This window comes from Lindgomyces ingoldianus (assembly GCF_010093535.1).
Source record: "Lindgomyces ingoldianus strain ATCC 200398 unplaced genomic scaffold BDR25scaffold_12, whole genome shotgun sequence".
Lineage (NCBI taxonomy): Eukaryota > Fungi > Ascomycota > Dothideomycetes > Pleosporales > Lindgomycetaceae > Lindgomyces > Lindgomyces ingoldianus.
The window spans coordinates 1,218,278-1,240,434 of record NW_022985173.1 but is presented as its reverse complement, the minus strand read 5'-3'; the positions used below and the strand labels follow the sequence as shown (position 1 = coordinate 1,240,434).

At 46.0% G+C, this 22,157-nt stretch overlaps 8 protein-coding genes across 8 annotated transcripts; 4 read left to right on the top strand and 4 right to left on the bottom strand.

Moving 5' to 3' along the window:
• Window positions 1-6,779: 6,779 nt before the first annotated feature.
• On the top strand, window positions 6,780-7,749 carry BDR25DRAFT_165696 (ankyrin; the record flags this gene model as incomplete). The annotated part of the gene is made up of 4 exons (XM_033684090.1): window positions 6,780-6,816; window positions 6,974-7,231; window positions 7,303-7,647; window positions 7,679-7,749. Coding segments are annotated over 4 exons (711 nt in total), but the record flags the coding sequence as incomplete, so codon positions are not given.
• A 14-nt stretch (window positions 7,750-7,763) lies between these two features.
• Window positions 7,764-11,263, bottom strand: BDR25DRAFT_259869 (uncharacterized protein). The gene is made up of 3 exons (XM_033686609.1): window positions 10,605-11,263; window positions 9,279-10,519; window positions 7,764-9,222 (listed from the first exon to the last, which is right to left on the bottom strand). Exons 1-3 carry the CDS (start codon window positions 10,795-10,797, stop codon window positions 8,017-8,019), a joined length of 2,640 nt encoding a protein of 879 aa, XP_033549143.1. The 5' UTR covers window positions 10,798-11,263; the 3' UTR covers window positions 7,764-8,016.
• A 274-nt stretch (window positions 11,264-11,537) lies between these two features.
• On the top strand, window positions 11,538-12,725 carry BDR25DRAFT_324731 (nitrilase-like protein; the record flags this gene model as incomplete). Its single annotated transcript, XM_033692176.1, has 2 exons — window positions 11,538-11,549; window positions 11,880-12,725. The coding sequence occupies 2 exons, from the start codon at window positions 11,538-11,540 to the stop codon at window positions 12,723-12,725; spliced, it is 858 nt and encodes a 285-aa protein (XP_033549142.1).
• A 107-nt stretch (window positions 12,726-12,832) lies between these two features.
• BDR25DRAFT_333651 (uncharacterized protein) lies at window positions 12,833-13,918 on the bottom strand (the record flags this gene model as incomplete). Its single annotated transcript, XM_033692859.1, has 2 exons — window positions 12,833-13,206; window positions 13,293-13,918. 2 exons carry the CDS (start codon window positions 13,916-13,918, stop codon window positions 12,984-12,986), a joined length of 849 nt encoding a protein of 282 aa, XP_033549141.1. The 3' UTR covers window positions 12,833-12,983.
• Window positions 13,919-14,882: 964 nt separating this feature from the next.
• BDR25DRAFT_353992 (uncharacterized protein) lies at window positions 14,883-16,619 on the top strand (the record flags this gene model as incomplete). Its single annotated transcript, XM_033695246.1, has 14 exons — window positions 14,883-14,894; window positions 14,940-14,949; window positions 15,000-15,089; window positions 15,125-15,209; window positions 15,236-15,266; window positions 15,323-15,497; window positions 15,559-15,684; window positions 15,717-15,769; window positions 15,805-15,894; window positions 15,973-16,105; window positions 16,143-16,210; window positions 16,242-16,305; window positions 16,360-16,567; window positions 16,604-16,619. The coding sequence occupies 14 exons, from the start codon at window positions 14,883-14,885 to the stop codon at window positions 16,617-16,619; spliced, it is 1,161 nt and encodes a 386-aa protein (XP_033549140.1).
• Window positions 16,620-16,886: 267 nt separating this feature from the next.
• On the bottom strand, window positions 16,887-17,989 carry BDR25DRAFT_367116 (uncharacterized protein; the record flags this gene model as incomplete). Its single annotated transcript, XM_033696987.1, has 1 exon — window positions 16,887-17,989. One exon carries the CDS (start codon window positions 17,987-17,989, stop codon window positions 16,904-16,906), a length of 1,086 nt encoding a protein of 361 aa, XP_033549139.1. The 3' UTR covers window positions 16,887-16,903.
• Window positions 17,990-18,778: 789 nt separating this feature from the next.
• BDR25DRAFT_221788 (soluble quino protein glucose dehydrogenase) lies at window positions 18,779-20,265 on the bottom strand (the record flags this gene model as incomplete). The annotated part of the gene is made up of 3 exons (XM_033685044.1): window positions 18,779-19,127; window positions 19,189-19,928; window positions 19,984-20,265. 3 exons carry the CDS (start codon window positions 20,263-20,265, stop codon window positions 18,779-18,781), a joined length of 1,371 nt encoding a protein of 456 aa, XP_033549138.1.
• A 209-nt stretch (window positions 20,266-20,474) lies between these two features.
• Window positions 20,475-21,284, top strand: BDR25DRAFT_353990 (uncharacterized protein; the record flags this gene model as incomplete). The annotated part of the gene is made up of 5 exons (XM_033695245.1): window positions 20,475-20,529; window positions 20,620-20,714; window positions 20,781-20,921; window positions 20,955-21,142; window positions 21,167-21,284. 5 exons carry the CDS (start codon window positions 20,475-20,477, stop codon window positions 21,282-21,284), a joined length of 597 nt encoding a protein of 198 aa, XP_033549137.1.
• Between the last annotated feature and the right edge of the window lie 873 nt (window positions 21,285-22,157).

Here is a 22,157-nt window from a genome sequence, read left to right as displayed (position 1 = left end):
AAAGAGGTTTTTCTACTATAGCGCGTTACAGTTTAGTTAAGAGGGAGTTATATAAGGCTGTAATTAGACCTATTTTATTTAGGCCTATATTAAATGCAAGTTAGCAGAACTTAGTAAAGTATAAAGTAAAGCTTTTCTTTTTTTATTATAAAGTGTTTAGGTAACTTAGGGCTATTAACTTTTTATTTAAGTTTTTATAAGTTACTTATAAAAACACTATAAATTAATTTAAGTTAATAATATCTTTATTTATTAGTAAGTTAATTAAGGCTGTTATGTTATAGTTAAATTAAAAGTAAGCATATAGTAACTAAGAGTGTTTAGAGGGGAATTAGTCTACATTTTCTTTAAGTTTATATTAAAGCTTATGTAAGAAGGAAAGTAGGTCTTTTTATTTTCTATTAAATAGCAGGGGATTAAAGAGTTAGTTAGATTTTATTACTAAGTTAAAAAAGTTATAAGTTATAGGCAGTATTAGATAGAAAAGAGTTAAGCTATCTTTAGACTTCTAGGTAAGCTTTAAAGCTAGTAAGTTTTTAGTTCCTACTACTATAATAAAAGTTAAGGCAGAAATAGACTACTTAATAATGTAAAGCTGTTTTTTAAAGTTCTTTTAAAAAGCTTTTAAGCTTATAATATAGCAGCTTTTTTATAAAGTAAGCGCTTTTTAAAAGGCTTTTTAGCTTACTTTAATAGCTTAGAGTTATATAAGTACTAAGCTTATTAGATTAAATTTAAAGGCTATTTTTAGCTAAAGTTTTAACATAATGTAATGTTATAATTATGTATAAGTAAAGTTATAAAGCTTTACAGAGGTCTAGTTTAATTACTATATAAAGTATTATAATAGGTACAAGACATTATGTAAGAAATAAAAAAGTTTAGAAAAAAATTAGTAATTAAATACTTAGCTTAAAAGTCTAAGCACTTTAAATATAAATTAAGCCTGTTCTAGGTTTAGTTAGTGTTAAAGCAGTTTATGCTTAAGTTTATGTCTGTGTTGTGTTATGTTTATGTTAGACATGCACTAATAATACTCTAGTACGCGTCTAATATAGTTATGTCTGGGATCTGGGGAGGATACTGTGACACCCCTATTCCCTCATGTATTTAGTCGCACCTCGCCCCTGTAGCTAGCTTCTAATATCCTTTTGTACAAGGCCTATAGGTGTTAATGGCATTCCTAGGTTTAGAGTCCCCACGCACTTCTATATGCCTCTAAGTGGATTCCTACCGCATTTAGACCTATTGTCTTGCCTGCGCTGTTACATTATATTAGAAAACTTGCTTTTACTAGTAACAGCCTTGTTATAATATTATACTAATTATTTATTTAGCTACGTCTAAGCCTAAGACGCGTCTAATTTAGTTTAGGTTGCAATACTTATACACTGTTATATTAAACTATTTAGTCTATAGACTAGATCTTATTAACCTTTAGTTAACTAAAGCCTTTAGGTTTAGAACTTCCTATCTCTATGTAATTAAGATTGCCTTTAAAAAAGTTGCAAAGAATACGCTAAGGTAGAAACTTAAAGACTACTAATAACTTATTAGAATTAGAGGCAACTGCTAATGTCTAACTAACTACCTTTTAACCCTAGAGTCAAACACGCTCTAGCTAAGCCACACCACCACCACCCCCTTAACAGCTAAACCTGCGTCTGCGGGACCTAAAGCTAGACCTACCTAATTTAGAGTTAACCTCTAGCAGTATATCTATGCTTAATTATAAGCACAGCTTAAGCAGCTAATCTACTAAAACACTGCTAAGTAACTACTAACCCCTAACTACTAAATTACCCCTAATAATGCCTTAAATTATCCCTGCTACTCTAGTAGCAGGGGACCTTTTAGGCACCCTTAACAATACCTAAATGTCACCTTACTAAACGCACGCCTAAGATTAATAACTGTACAGATAGCTAGGAACAAATAGTAAGTTTTAATTAGTAACAGGCTAGACATCTACAGATCACTATTAGAGCAGGCGCGCACGCATGGCGTTTAGTTTAGAGGACACTGCTGGCAGTGCAAAGGAATACTTAGCAAGGACACCTAGCTAAATTAGACTAGTTTTAGTTTCAGGATGCAGAGGACATAACAGTAATACTTTAAACTATAACTACTAATAAGGACTATTAGTCTACAGAGGGGGGGGTAGTGTAACAATCCTTATAAATTGTTCTATCTTAAGTTGCCTAGAACCTCTAGAAGGCCCTTGTATTAGCCCTAACCTCAACCTAGCCCTAACCCCTGCTGTTACCCCTATTCCCTCATGTATTTAGTTGCACCTCGCCCCTGTAGCTAGCTTAGTAGTTTTCTGATATCCTTTTATACAAGGCCTATAGGTGTCAATGGCATTCCTAGGTTCAGAGTCCCCACGCACTCCCATATGCCTCTGAGTGGATTCCCACCGCATTCGGACCCATTGTCTTGCCTGCGCCGTTACAGTGCGTAAGGAATTAGCTATATTAGCTATAGCTATAAGCCTAAAAGAAAATCTATGTGTAATAAGCTTAAGTATATACTTAATAACTACTTTTTTTTTAAGCTTAGTTAGATTTCTTAATTTAGGCTAGCATTCTACTTCTAAAGGCTGTCTAGCGCGTTAATTGCTTAGTGTTGTGTAAAAAACATTATAAATAACGTACCTAACAGGTTGGCCGGCCACACGGGTTGGCCGGCCACTTTTGCCAAGCCCCCACTAAACTCTACCTATCTACATAATGCCTTAACAACAACACTAGATTAAATCTTCTAAAGAACGTCAAATATAGCTTGCTCTTTAGGCCCTTAAATAAGACTTAAAACTCTCCTTGTAACGCGCTGCAGCTATCTATAATGTCTCTTACACAACACTAAGCAATTAACGCGCTAGACAGCCTTTACACGCAGAATGCTAGCCTAAATTAAGGAATCTAACTAAGCTTAAGAAGGAAGTAGTTGTTAAGTACATACTTAAGCTTATTACGCGCAGATTTCCCTCTAGGCTTACAGCTGTAGCTAATATAGCTAATTCCTTGCCTACAGAGCGTAATCTAGGCTAGGTTAGCTTAAACTAGACTAGTATGTAGGTTAAGCACTGCCCTAAGTTTATAATAAAGTTTAATTATAAGTATAATTATAAAAGAGCGCTTTATAAGGATCTAGAGGTTATCTAAGGCTAGTTTTGCCTAGTAGCTAACATAAAAGCTAAGTACAGTATCTAGGATAAAAACAGGTATAACTTTAACAAGTTAAGCTTTATAATAGGCTAGATATTAACTAAAGCAGTTGTTACAGCTTTAAAGAGATAAGGACAGCTAAAGGCAATATAGTAAGGTAATAAAAAGTAGATAATAGTTATCTAGGGCATTAACATAACAGAGTAGGCTATAAGATTACAGAGCTTTAAGTAGTAAATAAGGCTGCCACATAACATAGATTGCATAAAAGGAAGTAGATTTAGGCAGAAAAGACTTTACTAGTTAAGAATAAAGCTTGTCTAACTGCTTTAAAGGAGTTTAGAGCGCGTAGTGATAGGAAGAAGCTAAAGACGCAGGTGCGCGCTAAAGAAAGTAAGCTAAGTTAAAAGTAATACAGGTAGTGCAATTAGACTAGGCATAACTTGCGTACGTGTAAGCAAGTAGCAGAAGTAGACTTTAAATAATATCTTGTGTTGTATTACTTTATATAGGGCTAAAGTGGGCTGTTTTGCGAGAGAATGGGGTGGTTTTAGTGGGGGCTTGGCAAAAGTGGCCGGCCAACCCGTTAGGTACGTTAGCTATAGCGCATTATAAGAAGAGTTTTAAGTCTTATTTAAAAGCCTAAAGAGCAAGCTATATCTAACATTCTTTAGAAGATTTAATCTAGTGTTGTTGTTAAGGCATTATGTAGATAGGTAGAGTGTAGTAGGGGCTTAGCAAAAGTGGCTGGCCAACCTGTGTAGCCGGCCAACCTGTTAGGTACGTTATTAAAATTTTAGTAAAAGATAATTAAACATCTAAGCATTACTTACTAACTATTAACAGCATATTATCTAGAAACAGATTAACAAACAGAGAGAATAAACTAGACGCTAGAGTAGTACTTAAGAAAGTATGTAAATTATAGATAAACAGCTTAGGCGCAATAGCTTCTAATAGCCTAGCTAGCCTACAACACTTTAGAATCTAGCACTACACAAATGTAAGAGGTATCGAACAGGAAACAGAGGTCACAGACAGGGAATGTAGGATAGGGGGGTAACGAGAGTAAACCTTAGAGTCGGAGGCAGAGGTACGGAGGCCGAGGAGCCTATATACCCCGTGCCAAGCCTAGGGTACTCAGGGGTTGGATAGCTGTAACATAACTGTAACAAAAAATATATTAGTTATTGTACTACTTTTTCACTTTCTTCTCTTTATCTTACTTTTATTTTATAAGGATTATACAGAGGACTATACACCTTTCTTATACCTTTGTAAGTTAGAATATTACGTGACGTACTCTTTTTCTAAACACCTCTCTTCTAAGACTAAGTTTGTAACGACCGGCTATCCAGGTGTTTCCTAGGCTGACATAGACTGGTCTAGACCGCACTAGGCAGTCCCAGACAACTCCCGAACCGTGCCGTCAACCCCGCACTTCCCAGACAACACCTACCTCGCCTAAAAAGCCAGGCATCCTAGACAGGTAATACTTTAAACTAGACTTATAGCATACTAAATTTGTTGTTACCAGCGCTGCTGTGCCTAGCTCTTTAAAAAAGTATATAGCTAGTTATAAAAGCTCCTTTTAGATAGTAAAGAATTGCTTTAGAAATTAAGCAAGCACTAATTATACTTTTATGTTATAGTTACGCTCTTATTAGTTAATACACCTTTTAATTATAAAGTGTATACTTTGTTTTTTATAATATAATCTTTTACTTAATAATACCTAGCATAACTGTTGCTACCTAAGCTAGCGTTATGTAAGACTTATAAACTCTCTTTATAAACAGACTAACAAGTCTAGTGGCATCCGCTGCTTTATAGTTTGCTCAATGTTACCTGCCGTCCATACAAAACCAAAGAAGGGAGTAATTTTGACTTCCAAAGCGCCAGATGCCCTGACTGGCACAACTCAGGGCTCGAATACAGAACTTCTCCCCGCAAGGTTCTTAGAATGACAGGTTTGTTTCAATTCCTCTAGAGGGGAGATTAATGTGACCTGGGTAAATGGAGTAGTTTCGTAAGGGGGGAGGACGGGAGGCGCTATGGTGCGGTAGTAGACGCGAAGTTGTAGGAAAGCGCTTGTGTCAGAATGAAGGGCTTTACCAGTCTCATAGAAAACTTACTAGAGGACATAGTCTGAATTTATCGTGAATGGAAGATCGTACTCAGAGCGAGGAAATCAATTCATATCGTGAAATTGACATGATCAGTTAAAGGAAAGGACTCTGAGAGGCCCGGTGTCTCCGTGTTCTCGGCACCAAATTCCGATTTTGTTTCCCGTGTTTGTTGAATGTCATCAATTTGATAGAGAGGTGAATTGGGAAAGATAGGGTGTCAAAACGGGTTCCAAATAAAATAATGCCAAAGAATTTGGGAGACTAATTGCTTGCAGCTCACCTGATCCACCGATGTTTCTACTCCTCCTTGTTAGTTTTCTTAACAATAGAAGCTATGATATAAATATGCAGTACAGTGAGCGGAGCGTGACTGTCACTCTGAGAGTCTAGCAGACCACTGTATACAATGTCCGAAATCAAAGCGAGAAACTAATTACTAAACCTCCCTCTCGAACTCTTCGAAATCACTTTCTAGATTCTTAGCTTCCTAGCCCTCTGCGCTCAAGCTAGTCCCATTGACAAGAAAAAAAAACCCTCCTCACCTGTACTTGAACATTTCCTCTTCCTCTCTATAAGCATAAGTTAGAAGCTCCGCTTCAGCATATGAAACGACAGAAAAGCGATGCGCATCCTGATCATCGTGCTCGACGCCATGGACACCAGACGACTTGAAATAAATCCCTTAAACGCTGGTCACTTTGATAAGATCTGGGAGAACGCGGGAAACCAAAGCTATAACCACCCCTATTCGACCTACGAACTCTCGCGTAAGGACTTGCAAATAGAGAGTTTCTCATCGCGAAGTCATTTGTTTTTCAGCCTACTGTCTAGCGGGTCAGCTTTTATTCTCAACGCCTGATTGTGTAAGCCAGAGGGCTCTACGATGAGCAACCCAACCAACATTGGGCGTGGTGTCTCATAATACTATATAAATCATAAAGCTCCTCGGACCCTCAGTCCACAATACATCACCTCTTTCATAACCCATGCCCACTACAAGGCTACAGATTAGTATTGTGATATCGTAGACGATACATAAAGGGGGTCTACGGGGTGAAGAAGGTGTAAAGATGAAGGAATTTGCTAGACACTGCAAGTTCCTGGGCCGGTGAGATCGTGGGGGTTCATGCATATTATTGTGTTGGGTAGGACCATAGATTTGTGAGTGAAGACCACGAATGTGCGGTAGATAGGGAAGATTCTGAGGATGAGAGTGATGATGAAGAGAGTAGTGGAATCGAAGATAGCGAAGGAAATAATACAGGTGGTAGTTCGGAGGATGAATAATGGAATACCAAAAGGGGAAAGCAGCTTGGATGACGTAATTTACCTATCCTTCACCGCCCGGCAATATAATTATGTCATGGCGTTTGTCTCGGCGGGCTACTTTCCGACATCACGTCCCCAGACTTGCTGTCTCCCTCCTAACAACTTGATCTAGTTTAAAAGACACTCAAAGATGCAATCCGAAGATCCCGAGAATAGATTCGCAATCCACGAAGCCAGTCGCGAGGGTCAAAGTACGTCTCTCGTCCCTCCACTCCTTCTCACAAGCTCCATACCACTCTTTAAGCTTCCCGTCACCCCACAGAAGCTCTAATCCCTTACACAAGCCCCCTCTCCGCCCCCAATCCAACATCCAGGAAGCTCCCAGCTGACCTCGCCCCCACCACCTAGCTTCAAAAGTTGAATCCCTCCTCAACGCTATCCCCAAACTCTCCAACCTCCGCGACGAAGACGAGCGCCTCCCTATCCACTGGGCCGTATCCTACAACCACCTCCCAATTGTACAAATCCTGGTGCAAGCCAAGAACTTCGACGTCGACGTGCAAGATGGCTCAGGGTGGACACCACTGATGATGGCTTGTTCGCGGAAAGAGGCGGAGGAGATTGTGGACTTGCTGCTGAGGAAGGATGCCGATGTGAATATGAAAAGTGCGTTTTATATGATATCTACGGGGGGGGCATGGATTTGTGGATTGGAAGCGGACTGACGGGAGAGATAGATAATAACGGCCAAACAGCGCTGCACTTCGCGGCATCGAAAACTAATCTCGACATCGCACGCACGTTGATAGCTCACAAAGCCTCCGCCCGAATAAAAGATAAACGGGGACAGCTCCCTCTTCACCGCGCCGCAGCTGTGGGCTCTGTACCTATGCTGAGAGTTCTCCTCGAAGCCAAGTCCCCTCTGAATGCGACGGACATAGATGGTATGACTGCACTACATCATGCGATATCAGAAGGACATGGCGATGCAGCGTTGCTACTCCTGACAGCTGGCGCGGCGTTTGACAAACAAGATTCTGAAGGGAGACTACCGCTGGATCTAGTGCCTGATGCAAAGGCGAGTGAATTATGCTTACCTAGGTACGATGCTAGATGCTGACGATATGCAGACTAGGAAGTACATCATACAAGCAGCAGAGAGAGAGGGCATAGATTTGGAATAGACTTCTGTCATCCTCCAAGATGTCCACAACCCCGAAGGTAGAAAAAGAAGCTGAAGCAAACTACGACTACAATAATTGTTGATGTTTCCACGCCTATCAAACTTGAAGAAATCGGTCGGTGCCAGACCATGAAGAATCAGAAAACTGCAAACCAGGCACCAGGCACCAGACACCAGACACAGCCAAGCACCCAAGCTCTAATGCCGCCAAACAAGTGCCATACCGTGCCATACCATGCCATGCACTCAGGAGGAACCCTAGACCAATTCATAGTCTCGACTCGACCAAATCCCTATAAATCTTCTTCAAATCTTGCACATCCCCCATCAACTCATCAACCCTCTCACTCTTCTCCCCAAGCATTTCAAGTGTGGTCTGATATCGCTCATCCATACTCCTCAACTCCTTTTCCATCTTCTCCATCTTCTCATCTTGGACCCGCTTCTCCTCGACCTCCCGCATCAGGGCAACGACCTCCTCACGTGCTTCATCCCGCTGTGCCATCAACCGCGCCATCTCCTCTTTGGACGTTGCTTTTTCAGACTCTAGACGACGGACAGCAGCGCTCATACGCTCTACGAGTTGGACGGAGGGACCAGCACCGACGGTAGATACGCTGATCATGTCGTTGATGGTACGGTGAGGTGAGGACGTGTTTTCGAAGGGTTCGTCGTGGTCAAAAGTATGGATAGACGGTGTCTGAGACAAACTAGCACCATTCATATTAGACAACGAAGACGGAATAGAGTCCTGACGCGCCGGCGTCCCCATCTCAGGCGTCCGTGGCTGATGTGAAGATTTTCGGCTACTCGTCGGTCGCCGATCATCGAAGATGCGGTCCATAGGACTTAGCGGCATATCTGTTGTGGAAATCGACCGCGGCATTGGTCGTCGGCCATGCAGACCGAGGAGGTCGGGGGAGTGTTTTCGGTTCATGGCAGATGGCGAATCCGTGCGCAGGAAGTTAGATTCTGCAGACAGAGAATGTGATTGCATTTCCAACCGCCATTTTGCTTTTTCTTCTTCGATTCGGTGCTGTAGATCGGCTTCCCAGACTTTCTTCTCGCGCTCTAGATCGGCGCGCGCGTCTTGCGTCGCGGTTTCTGCATGCGCCAGACGGGCTTGAAGTTTTTGTGTCTGGGTACGTTGTTCAGAGAGGTCCTGTTCGAGGGTGCGAGCGTGGTCGCTGATGCTTTCTAGCTCGTCTTCTAGGCGCCGTGCTTTTGAATTCACGTCTCTAGCTTTCCGCCGTATATCAGATTCACGCTTTGCTGTCTCGTCACGTTCTTTTTCAAGCGCGGCGACGCGGGACGTTAGGGTGCTTTCGATGCCGTGCCAGTTCTCTGATGCGAGTGCGTATTGAGTTTGCAGAGTCTCAACTTGTCGAAGGAGTTTGGCTTGTGAGTCGCCTGTTGCCGAGGATGAGACTTCTTCAGAACGGGACCTGAGGAGCTCCAGTTTGGTCTCAAGATTCTGAAAATATCGTTAATATCTAATTCCACTGAGGGAGTAAAGAGAAGCAAGCTTACAGCAATCTCGCCGCGCAATTCTAGCTCCACGACCTTAGCTCTCTCCTGCTGTCTTGTTGCCTCCTCTTGAACTTCCTGCAACTCTCTCTTCCCCCGATCCTCGGCAAGTTTCTTTTCGATGCGCAGATTGTCGATATCCTCCTTCAACGACGCTGTGACTCTCCTCTCCGCCTCCAACGCCCCCTTTTGCACCCGCTTCTCCGCATCCTCCGCCTTCTGCAGAGCATCATTTAGCTGCCTCCTCAGCTCGCCAATCGTCAGCCCAGCCTCCTCTCTCTCCGCTCTAATAATCTCAATATCCTTTTCAATCCTGCCCACGATCTTGAGTTTCTCCTGCGCCGCCTTTTCCGCAGCTTCAGCGCGTCTAGCCCTCTCCACAGCGTCCCCAATGCTTTTTTCAGCTTTGGTCAAGCGTTGTTTGAGGACGGAGACTTCTTTATCAGTTTCCTGGGCTTTGGTGCGCATTTTCTTGATCGTGGTGAGGTGCTTGAGTTCGGTTTTGGAGAGGGCTTGACCTTCTTCCATTAGTGCTGCTATCTGCGCATCTTTCTCTGCTAGCTTCTTGTCCGTGGGTGTGGTTTCGGGGGATGAGGCTGCCGCTTTGGCGGAGGAGGCGAGTTGTTGCGAGAGGTAGGTGAGCTTGGATTGTAAGGCGTCGATGCGCTCGAGATGTGAGTTGTGCTCTTCGCGGTGGTCGCGCAGCATCTCTTCGTGCGTCTTTCGGAGCGAGATGAACTCGGCTTCGACGGCTGCGGGAGACCGCGAGGTGGGAGGGTCAAGGTCGGCGGGTGTGGAGATGTCAAAGGAGGGGCGGGAACGGATGCTGTCGAGGGACTGGCGGGGGGAGGTATTCTGGGGGGTTCGGATTGAAGGGATGGACATGGAGGGCATGGCCATTGAAGTAGGCTGTTCTGATATCACTGATGTGGCCCGTGGAGACATGGGTATAGAATCGGTGGATGCCCGTGTTGCTGATTCGACTTGAGTCTCATCTGCCTTTGCTGTGTCATCTCTAGGTGGGAGCTCTAGGGCGGCTTCTGATACCCTCGAATCTATGCTTGTTCTACTCGTGTCGAAGACAGCCGCCGGGCTCCGCAATGCTGGGCTTTCGGGCCGCGAGGGCATATCGGACGAAGCTCCACTGCTTGATCTGGGCCTTTCCCCGCCCTTGTTTACAGCCTTCGCCAGGCGGTCTTGTAACCTAGAGTTGGGTCTGCTTCGAGAGGAGTTCCGTGATAGACCTGGACGGTTCGTCAATCTCATTGGCTCTCCCAAACTGCCTACTCTGGCCGTGTATATAGTGCTAAGAGAGTATGGTTCACTCACCTTGTTCAACCTGCAACCTCTGCTTCTCGGCCGCAGCCTCCTCGGCAGCCTTCTGCTTCGCAGCAGCGTCAGCCGCTCTCGACCTCGCGCTGGCCTGGTCATCTTCTGCCAGTATAGTATCGAGTCGCGACTCAATGCCTGCGACAGCGCCAGATAGCAGCGAGCCCCATCCGGACTTCCGTGCCCCGCTCATGTTGCACCCTCCGCAGCCTCCTCTGTGGTGATGACTTGGTTATCGAATCGGTATTCGGGGCTCTACAAGCGATCACCGTTCTGCGCGCTTCCGTCGCGGAGCATTCATGACTCTCGTGCGCAAAAGGCCAAGTGGAAACAACGGAACGTCGACGTGGTACGGGGTACTCGACGGACAAGGGTCCAAGGATGGAGAAAGGTGGGGAGATGTCTTCTTGTGTGTTTGTTTGGCGCGAGCGTGCGTAATGCGTGGCTGGTGGCGTGTACCTGCCCCCAATAGCTGTAGTGGGAATTGAAGGAATGCGGTCGTGTTGGAATGGTTTAGCAAGGGAGGGTTGTGGTACACCAGCAGCGACGTTGGAGGTTTTGACGCTCCATGTGCCAGGTTGAAACAATTGCTGAGTCCGAGCGTTTCCGCCTTGTCGTACGTATTTCGTATCTGACTCCCGCCGACCGCTTGCTTGAGGTAATGGCGGGGGTGTCGGACCGTCAGAGCAGTCCCTGGAGTGACCAGCTTATCTTAGGTCATCTACAAGGATTTAATTGTTCGCTATGGAGGATGTGAGGTACACAATGCTTGTTGTTTAGTTGGTTCAACGTCCACTCACCAGTCTTACTAGAATAGGTTAGCCTAACGGCACATCAACTCTTCGGGCAGGCATGGTGCACCCCGGCTTATCCACCAACATTAACTTTGACGTCTTATCAGATTTCCCATTCGACTTTATGAGACTTGCTAAGATGCCTCTCGCTGTAAGATATTCCCTTCCCGCTCAATTTGTAACCTTGCTTTGTGTTTGTCTCATTTGATAAGTTCTCTCCCAAGTTTGCAATATGTCCCTTCCTTAGATTTCAATTTGCAGAAAGAGATATAGCGAACAGGTAGTCTTGACGCTACTCCGGCAAAGTTAAGCCTTGGGCTGTGTGTAGGGCAAAAAATTGTCTCCCTAGAATTGGCTTCTTCCCATCGTTTTAATTGTTCATCCTCGCTCTCACTCTCTTCCTATTTAACCTTCTGCGCTACCCTCACTTCCAAATCAAACCCACTGCCCCCAACCCAAATGCTAAACTAACCCCCCCCAGGCAATTGGCCAAATATGCAGCACACCTTCTATGACCAACAACCTCTCCCAATGCCTCCAGCTCATCCAAAAAGCCTCCTCCGCTGGTGCCTCCGTCCTCTTCCTCCCCGAAGCCTCCGACTACATAGCCCCTAACGCCGCCTCTACCATCTCCCTATGCCAACCCGTTGAAACCTCTGAATTCGTCCTGGGTCTGCGAAAAGAAGCCCGAAGTCACGCCCTCCCAATCAACGTCGGGGTCCACGAGCCCGCAGAATGCGGTAAGAAAGTGAAAAATACATTGCTCTGGATCAACGAAGAGGGGGAAATCACGCAACGGTATCAAAAACTCCATCTGTTTGATGTGGAGATTAAAGATGGTCCGATACTCAAAGAGTCGAATTCTGTGGAAAAGGGCATAAGGATTGAAAATCCGTTCGAGACGGGGCTGGGGAAAGTCGGACTGTTGATTTGCTTCGATTTGCGGTTTCCAGAACCCTCACTTGCGCTGCGACACCGCGGTGCACAGATTCTAACTTACCCTTCTGCGTTTACGGTTCCGACGGGGAAAGCACATTGGGAGACGCTGCTGAGAGCGAGGGCGATTGAAACACAGAGTTATGTTATTGCGGCTGCACAGTGTGGGCCGCATAATGAGGAGAAGACGCGCAGGAGTTATGGGCATGGGATGATTGTTGATCCGTGGGGGAAGGTGGTTGCGGAGTTGGGCGGTGAGGAAGATGAAAAAGGGAGGGGATTGGATGTGGGGAAGATTGCGGTTGCAGAGGTTGATTTAGGGTTAGTGGAGAAGGTGAGAAGGGAGGTTCCGCTTTTGAGGAGGACGGATGTTTATCCCGGGATTTTATAAAAGGAAGTTAGGGGAAGAGGCGGGTAAGGGAAGTAGGTGAGCAAAGTGAAGCACGATTCCGGTATTTGTTCGAATCTAAATGACCTTAAGTAAAGATCAGGGACATGCAACATCAACAAAACTTTCGGGAAATGACAAAGACTATCTCCAAGCTCTTCTATAACGCCATCAACTATCTAACACGGTACCCAAAATCTGGACGCCACTCACGCCAATCCCGAACGAGAATATCACAAGGCAGACTCACTCTCCTGGTTTTCAATATTCCAGATCCATACCCCCCACCAACCTCGCCTTACCCTCTAAATCTAACCAACTGAGGTCATGCTCTTCATCCACAACCTCCCATTCAATATTCCCAACAACCGTTTCGAGCTTCCAATCCTTCAACTCTGCCAATCTCTCCAACAACGATGTAAACAGCGAACTCAATCTCTTCTCCCTCATCGGGCCTTGCGTAACCGGCGGCATGAAGGATCTCCTTGGTGTATCCTTGCCAGCGATATCCCAGTCGCGGATCGCATGCTCATGGTACAAATTCATGAGCATTGGCTCCGCGGTTTCAACCCGAAGAAGCATGTCGCGATGAAGTTGGGACCGAGCTCCAACGCCCCTTCAGCAAAGCAGAATTCGACTTCGTTGCGGAGGGAGAGTTGGTTGGCGTCTAGGAAGTGGCCATATGTGCGTTGGTTGATGATGCCATCACCGTGGTAGCGAGCAGTGCGGGTGGAGTAGTGAACCGCGAGGAACATCGCCATCAACGGGTCTTCCGGGAGGGATTCAATGAATGCGAGTTTGGAGACGTAGGATTGAATGGAGTTGAGCCGGTACAGGATAAGAATGCCCGTGTTCACAAGCGCCATGTTATGCTTTTCTACAGGGTAGCAGTTCTGCTTCGAGGTGAGGGTCGCCATGATGTCGTCTGCTGTATCATAGTGATGGATGCATCTGTCCAGCCACGCATACCCTTTCCTGGTTCCGTTGGGAGAGTCTGGGACGTCGGTGTACACGTATGGCAGAGAGTTCCTCGCGAATCTTTTTGTTGTTGAGATTTCGTAGTTTTCCAGGATATCCCGGAACCTTGGATGCACCAAGGACAGGTTATGAACCGTGGCAGTTGACTCGAATGGATTGTACTGGAGGATTTCGAGGAGAAGCTCCGCTGGAAAGGATGATGCTGTAAGCACAGACATAATGAGATGTTCCGTTGGGACGTGGTGTTGATGCGATATGGTTTTGGTTTAATGTGGTGTTGATTCAATGTGATGTTGATTTGGTGCGATGTTGATGAGATGCTGCAGAAGCAAGCAGGGCAGGGGTTATAATCTCTGGGTAGGTATTGACGCGCCCTTTTGTGATCAATTCCGCATTGCTTTCAAGACGTTGAGAGATGGGTCCGAAGTTGTAGTTGTGGAACGTTAATAAAATATGTGAATCGTGGGTGGGGAAAACTGTTAGAGGCTTGACAATGGAATGTGCAGTATGTTATCACATATCGTGGAACATAATGGGAGAGAAGTGAATCTATTTAACCCCTTTCTGGGATTCAACTCCCCATTCAATAATTTCCGGTTACGTTAGTGTTGAAAGCGTAGGTACCATATTGGTGAACACCGTGTTGGACACATGATGATTAGCATATCCCATAACGGCACACACATCGCAGGGGTATTATGTTTCATGACCAGATTTAAATTGCAATTAGCATTACTGTGAAGATTGGAGCTGTCGTCGTTCACGCAGCAACCCCATATAGTGTCCGTAGACAAAATAGTCGTGATTGCGAGTCGTTGGAGTGTACTAAGTCTTGTGTTCAGCATTCAAAGTTAGATGTTTCAATGGTGAATTAGAAAGGAAACATGGAAGTGAAGTCAACAATACAATCAGTTCGAAGTGTGAATCGAGAGGCTGAAAAGTGGAGGCGATTACGTCTTGCCATGTAACAGGCTCTGACCCCACCACCTATCCATGGGTGTGTGAACTACAGGCCATCAACGACCTCGAATAATCATCAGCCATTGCAGTGCGCGGCGAGTATCCCTGATCTGTCCTCCATGCAGTTAGACTTGTTTCGCCTCGGCTAAGTCTGTGGTTCTCGAGCACCATTCAGGGTTGTGAGTGACTGCACAAGCAGTTCTAGCCTTTTACCTAGCCATTATGAGAACAACCGTTCATCCACGATAACTGTTATATATACTTCCTGCCCCAACATAGTTTCCTATTGGTATGTTGTTGATGACTAAGGGACTAAGGAAATCCACCATGGAACATTAGCCTGCCATTTGCCTAGAAATCCCTTGAAAGATTCTAGCATTCGCCGCAGAGAAAGCCCGGTAATCTCATCGCTTGAGACCACCACAAAAAGTGACAAGCTCGCAAGAAGTCTTGCGGCGGAGCAGCTTATTCCTCGCAATCTGATAGCAAGTATTGCCATCTCCCAGAAGGAGTCGATCCATTGACACAGCAGATGCTCAACTACGATGAGTACGTTGTGTCTCTCAAGTGACTAGACCTCGTTCCAATTATCACGGATTTTCGTACGTAACTAGAGGCCCCTAGCTTCTCAAGTCCTGACCTTGGCTCTGCTATGAATTCAGGAATTCATTCACTCGGCGCTATCGTCGGTTTTCGATTGCCGGACTGCAAATTGTTCGTTCGCTCAACAGTACATACAGTACGGTCGGCTACTGAAGTTCATATACGGATATCTCGCATACTCTGACGTTACCCAATCATTCTTCCAATGCAACAAACCTCGGCTCTACCCTCAATGTGTCTATATACTCAGGACTCAATTTAATACCCGGCTCTTATCAAGGGGAAAGGGAATGAGCCATAATAGACGGTTTAACAGGTGAATTCATTGTTGCTATTTCCAAACCGGAAATTCCAGTAATGAACCCAACAACATATGAGGTACCACAGGGGTGCGATGGTGTCAAGCCAAATAGCACCTGGAGTGATAAAGGTTATGGCGCGTCCGTTTGCCAGTTTACCTTTGCAAGAATCTATCAAGCGAGCATACAAGTAGGGCGCCTGTTCGAGTGCGAGATTGCTGGCGCTGTCCCCGAGCACGTAGGCACCAATATGTGGAAGTACGATGTCGCCAACGGGGAAAGTCGACTACCAGTGCTCGTCATTTCATGAACTTCAAGTGGTGGACAACAAGGTTTACAACACTTATAAAAGCATTTTCTTGGAAATCAACTCCAAAACGTGTTGGATACATTTCAACTTTACTCTGTAGTCATTCTACAACATCTACTCGTATCTCGATATGGTGAGCGCATTGACGGCTCATCACATCCAATGGTACGGAGCTATCGTCATGAACGGAGCTGTTTCTCTGCCTGATAGCGCTTATGTCGAGTATCCAGATGGTCACTCTACTGCATCAGAACACTCCCAGGCCCCTAGGCTCTCCTGACCATCTTCAACTACAACAACGTCGCATTCGAGTGCATGGGCAGTGCGTTTACGAATATGTTAGACTTAATGACCATCTGAGTGCGTCAGACTGGCGGAAAGTCCTACAGTAACTCCGTCTTCGGCACAATCCAGGATTACCATACGTGCCTCGGTGTCTGCTGGGCGAGGCTAGCCTTACTATAAGGCCTCGTCGCCATGACTCTAGTCAATTTTAGTGTCATAATTATTGTGACCAACGTATCTAACAGAGAGACTGGTGGAGGCAGACCGGTCTGGAAGTCTTCGCCACTTGCGTTGGCAGCCCTGGCCTTCAATATCAACCTCAGCGGAAAGGAGACCACGATGTCGAAGACGTTCTTGGTATGGAGAAGCTGGCCTAAAAGAAAGTTGGAAGACTTCGAATTTCTGATGGGGTCATCATAAAGCTGCCGAAAATGAAAGACAATAAGTGAGATCACAAATTAGGACGGGGTTACAGGTTTCTGGGCCAAATTAAAAAGTTCGTTGTTATAGTTTAGGCTGCAGCCCATCTTCAGTTCACATAAGCTTTCCAGAGACACAGCTACAGACACACCCGTCAACACATAAGAAAAATTATAAACAGTGGAATGGTGATGAGACAGATTGCGAGGCCCCTCATATACTTAACAATCTCCTGCCCGGTGTAGGAGGACGACAACGGAGTTATGTTGCGCCTAGCCTGGGAGCAGTCAAGCTGCAAGTCTGCTCTTCAACCTCTTCTCCATGCCTCAGATATCCATCCTAACCACTTTCCCTCCCTCTCTAAACCCTTTGATCCAGGGGCTCAGCAAACTACCTCCAGTAACCACCCACATCTTCTCCTTAAGGCCTACCCGGCCCTTCACCGCACTTGTCGCGCCAGCCACAATCGTATCATTTGCTCCGCCCGCAATGTCCGTCCAAGTCCACCTTCCACCATCAACCATGGCCACCTTGACCACGCGATTAGATCCAGTGACATAGAGCTGGGGCACACCGGGAGCTTTTTGTATCTCGAAGTTGGCGCCATGCGGAAATTCCGGATCTTGGATCATGAGCTCGGGTTTGCCATTCGGGGTCCAACTATCGTCGCAGACGGCAAGCCTGTATAGTGAGTGGGCGAAAGTGTTGGTGTAATACACATATCCGTTGAAATATCGAAGGCCGTTAATCCCAACAGGCACATCAGCTTTAGGGCTTGGTTGCATGCTCGGATGCGTAAACCAGGTTGCAGACTGTTTCGTATCTGGATCAAACTGCAGAATGGAGCCGGCCATCGCATCGGATATGAGCACCAACGGAAATTTGCGTGTAGAGTTTTTCGATTTAGGAAGAGGTACTATGCTAATGAGCCATTTAGCCTCCGGGAGGCCGACTAGCTTATTAACCACGACTCCCTTCGTCCCTTCGGTCCAGGCTTCTAAGTTTATAATATAGAGTGAATGGGTTCCTGGCGCAGGGTTTGTCTTTGGGAAGACTTGGAGATTCGAGGTAACCAAGAGATACTTGTCGTTGCCGAGGTAAGCAATTCCGCCACAGGCTTGCTCATCAAAGCTGTGCAAGATTTGATATGCAGCCTTATTGTCTGGATTCTTGGGATCCGCAATTGCATTTGGTGTGATGCTTTGGAGCTCAGCTGGAGTAGTAAAAGTGAGAAGGAGAGAATCCTTCGAGTGCCAGATGGCGTCTGATATGACGGTCGGGAAAGGATACGTGGTGAGGGTTTCCAACTGAACCACAGTGGTGTTGTTGAAGCGGGAGTTGGTGAAGGGAATAGAGATCAGAATAAAGACAACGAGGGAGTATGCGAAGGAAGAAAAAGTGTAATAATGCATTTTGAAGGTCCCCGGTATTGTATGAGTAGGAGAAAGAAAGCTTATTGGCAAATGTGATTGAAGGCAGAGGGTCGTCCCTGGGGAGAAGGAGGAAAGAAAACGCTACTGGATTTTGATTGCGGCACCACTTCAGGGATGGCCTTTCCTAGAACCAAAACCTCTTATCTCTAAAGGAAGGTGAGCCTAGGAATTCTTGTTTCTCGACCAGTGCATTTCGCGCGTCATCATGCAACACCGACCATCTAAAGGAATACCCTATCAACTTGATGCCAGATGGGAGAGGGAGCCGAAAGGACAGAAGAATGCATCCTTTATCATGCAATCCCGCGCAGCGGAGAGCGAATCAGTATGAAGTTCAGGCAAGTGTGTACTAATGTCAAGATGTTGCATAAATTGTCAAGTCCAAAGGCTGTGCCCCTTTAAGCCTTTCACTAAGGCAGAAGTGAGAGGGAGGTGGGCACCGCGCAACCAAACTCTCGCAAAATGTGTACTACAGCGAGCTTAGGCTTCCTTTCAGACGATGTATCCCAATCTCCTAAACGTAGATATCGACGCGCTCTGCAGACACGGACACCGAGCCAAGATCCAAAGACCTCCCTAGTTAGGAGAGGGGCTTAACCAGGCCCTATTAGAACGGTAAGGTATTAACATTCATCCTAGAATTTTAAGAAAAGCATTACACAAGATTTCACATTCCTTCGCTCAATTCCCAGCACGAAACGTCTAAATCCCCATCCAAACTCCAACCTAAATTCCCTTCCCTTCATCCTTCGCTCCCCTCATCCCCCCTCACAAAAACCACACAAATGCACACGCCAGGACCGTAATAAGCAATCCGCTAAGCGCATTTGAGTTCGATGAAGCCGCACTCGCAGCTGGTCTTGAATCGTCCAGCGCCTTGCCACCTGCCTTCACAATCACATAGATCTCGCCCGTGGAGTCGCTAGTCATATACAACCGGCCGTTTCTATCCCATCCGAGGCCTGCAGGTCTGAAGCAGCTACCAGGACAGCCGGAGGTGTTGCTGTTGGAGATGATAGGGGAGAGAGCTTTGGTGCTGGTTGAGGACTCGGTGGGTTGGCCGTCGGAGCCGAATTTGATGACGGAGACAGAGTAGCCGACGGGGTCATGACGGTTCCTACATAAGTACCGGTTAGTTACGAGGCTTTAAATAGGACGAGGTTTAGGGACGGGCATACCAGCTTCCATGCAGAGTCACGTAAAGGTTCTCGCCCTTGCCGTCAAATTTTAGGTCGAGCGGCGAAGTATGTGGCTGGAAGACCAACCGTGGAGCCTGACGGTCGTTCCTGCAGAAGCTGTCCTGGGTAGTAGCGTTGTTCTCAGCAATCGCAAACTGCTGTCCAATCTGCAGCGTTCCGGCAGATGGGATCTCGGTGATGTTCCATGCGCCATAGCAGAGCGGGTATCCGTAGTTCTTGCCTAGAAGTGGATTATTGGAGTCGTCAAGCTTTCCATGGTAGTTCAGTTCCTCAGCAGGATTATTCTCATGGATCTCGAAGCCATCACGCTCGATGTTATCGGCGTTGTTTTCTGCACTCCATACGCCGCCATCCTTGGGGTTCTCGGCGACTCCGACGGCGTTGCGCAGACCCCAGCCCAAAGTAGTGCCAGCAGTATAGTTCTGTGAGTCCTTGGTGGGATCGAATATACGGATCTGTGACATGCCATTGTTGATGTCAACCGTGCTGAGGTCGATATTATCATTACCGCCCCTGGAAACAACAAGCTTGTTCTTTGATTTGCGAGAGAGAAGGAGAGTCCTGGTGAGAAGATCGTTGGAGGTCATCCCAGTGATGATGGCTTTGCCTTGACCCTTTGTTGTCATGGAAGAGGAATCATAGTCGTACTTGAAGACAGTCTCAACACTTGAGACGTAGAGTGTCTTTCCGTCATCTGTAATCTCTATGCCGTGGTTGAGCTATCCAATGAGGTTAGTATTAGCATTGCTTTGGGCAATGATTAGACAAACTTACAGAACCATCACCGACGACAGTCTTCTTCTCGCTCAAAGTTATGCAAGAGCCAGTCCCTGATACAGCGAAAGCGGATACACCATTGCCCCTCTCCACAACGAGAAGGTTGCCTTTGTTATCGAATATGATACCTCGCGGCTTCGTCAAGCCTTGGGCAATCAGCCTCGCCTCATACCCACTTGCCACCGACGGAGCCGGATAGCTGGCAGTGAGAGAGGGGCAGCTCTGTGCCAAAGCACGAGGTTGGAGCGCCGCGATAGTGAATAGAAGCTCAGCAAGCATAGTTAAAGCTACAGCTCAATTGAAAGCAATATGAAAATGGCCTGAGTTCTGGAGAGCTATGCAACCTAAAGAAGAAGGAGCGGGGTATCCTACACCTCCCAGGCTTCACACTAATATATATCCCAGAGCACTGGGCAGTATTTCTATACTAGCTATTCTGGTAGTTCTTATACTCAATTCAGCTTGCAGACTCCCTACGCCAACAGGCCATGCTAAGACAGGACAAGAAAGGCCCAGCCAAGAGCAACCGCAGCGGCGAACTAAGTAACCTATAATATATCGAGAAACTAACGGAAAAGCAAACAGGATTGTTAGCTTAAGAAGGCATACTTTGCCGAGGCGGCTGGGGTTAAGTTCGAGAATCCCCAGAATCCCTCAGATGCATGGGAACAGAAAGGGAAGCGTTTAGCAATCGGAATGCTTCAACAAGCGTCTGGAATCGCCCTCAGGTCCCGTGCTAATTGTAGTTAGAAGCTTGAAAGGTCCTAACAGGATGCCTCTTCTTGACTGTCTAGCAGAGCTCACGTATCAATCCTCTCCTTCGCCCTCGTAGCTCAAAGCGAATTCAGCCACCAACAAGCGGTGGTACGATCAGCGCAAGTGTAGTGCTTCCAAAGGAATCATCAATCCTCTCTCGTGAGCCCGCAGCATACATAGTCCACTCTTGAGGTCTCGATTCGCGGGGCAAGTATCCACCGAGGGCGTCTCCTCCACCTCTTGGCTCGTCCCGTTCCGTATCAACGCTAGCTTGGCTTTTAACCGGCACTGGTGCGGGGTTAGTCAATGCCAAGAGTGAATGCAACACGTGCGGTGCCGAATTCTCGGGTTCTTCGAAGCGAGAGCTTATCCCTGCGAGAGCTGCCCAAGTGAACGGCAAGTGTTGATGCCGCATATGCCGCAGGATTTACGCGGACGTCTTATCAATAAATCAGGCCAAAATGGAATTGAGTCAGAGATTCCAAGGTTTGTTCGAATTCTTCGCAGCAGTCTTTCAGATTCTTGGCCTCCTTAAGCCATAACAGAGACCTTGAAGATGCTTGAGGAAACATATATTTGAGGCTTACGGTTTAAAACCATCTGTGGAGTGACAGGGGATCGAGAGCTAGCTGAGTGGGAGATTGCAGAGGGTGCCAACGAGTGTGTCTCGCGATGCTGCAGAGGAAGAGTTAGTGGGGTCGGAAGGAAAGACGGCACCCAGATCCGGAAAAGCAAGCATCTACATACACGTGATGGACTGAGGTTTTAGGCACGCGATCCTACCTAAGACTGTATGAGGAAAAATGCTTACTTGCTTGACCTTACTGATGCGAACGAGCTCCCGCCCGTATGGCCAGCCTTCAACCTATTTTTGTGACTTAACGTACTTCATGGGCGAGTTGCTCACACACCCGAGTTGCTTACTTTTGCTAAGACCCCACTAAACTACCCTTCCTACACTAATGCATTCCCTACAACACTACTTAAACGCGCTAAAAGAATGTTAGATACAGCTTACACTCTAAGCTTTTAAATAAAACATAAAACTCTTAAAGAAATGTGCTATAGCTATATGCAAAGTTCTATAAAAAATAATAAATAACTATAGCGCTAGATAACCTTTACAAGCTAATTCTACAGCTAAATTACAAAGGCTAGGTAATAAAAAAGAGCAGGTAATTATTAAGACTATACTTAAGCTATATGCGTGAGGAATTTCCTCTTAGATAGCATTTATAGCTAATATAGCTAATTCTTTGCGCGCTAAGCGTAATCTAGGCTATGTTTACATAAACTAGCCTAGTACGTTTGTGAAGCGTTATTTAGAGCTTAAAGTAACATTTAAGCATAAGTATAACTATAAGAGAGCCCTCTATAAGAGTCCTAGGGTAATTTAGGGCAGGTTTAGCCTTATA

What these genes read in the sequence shown, in the direction of transcription:
- BDR25DRAFT_259869 (XM_033686609.1), bottom strand. Translation starts at nt 10,797, where the DNA reads ATGAGCGGGGCACGGAAGTCCGGATGGGGCTCGCTGCTATCTGGCGCT. An exon ending in GAGGTTGCAGGTTGAACAAG is followed by an intron (nt 10,520 to 10,604) that starts GTGAGTGAACCA and finishes CGAACCGTCCAG; the next exon opens with GTCTATCACGGAACTCCTCT. An exon ending in AATTGCGCGGCGAGATTGCT is followed by an intron (nt 9,223 to 9,278) that starts GTAAGCTTGCTT and finishes CGATATTTTCAG; the next exon opens with AATCTTGAGACCAAACTGGA.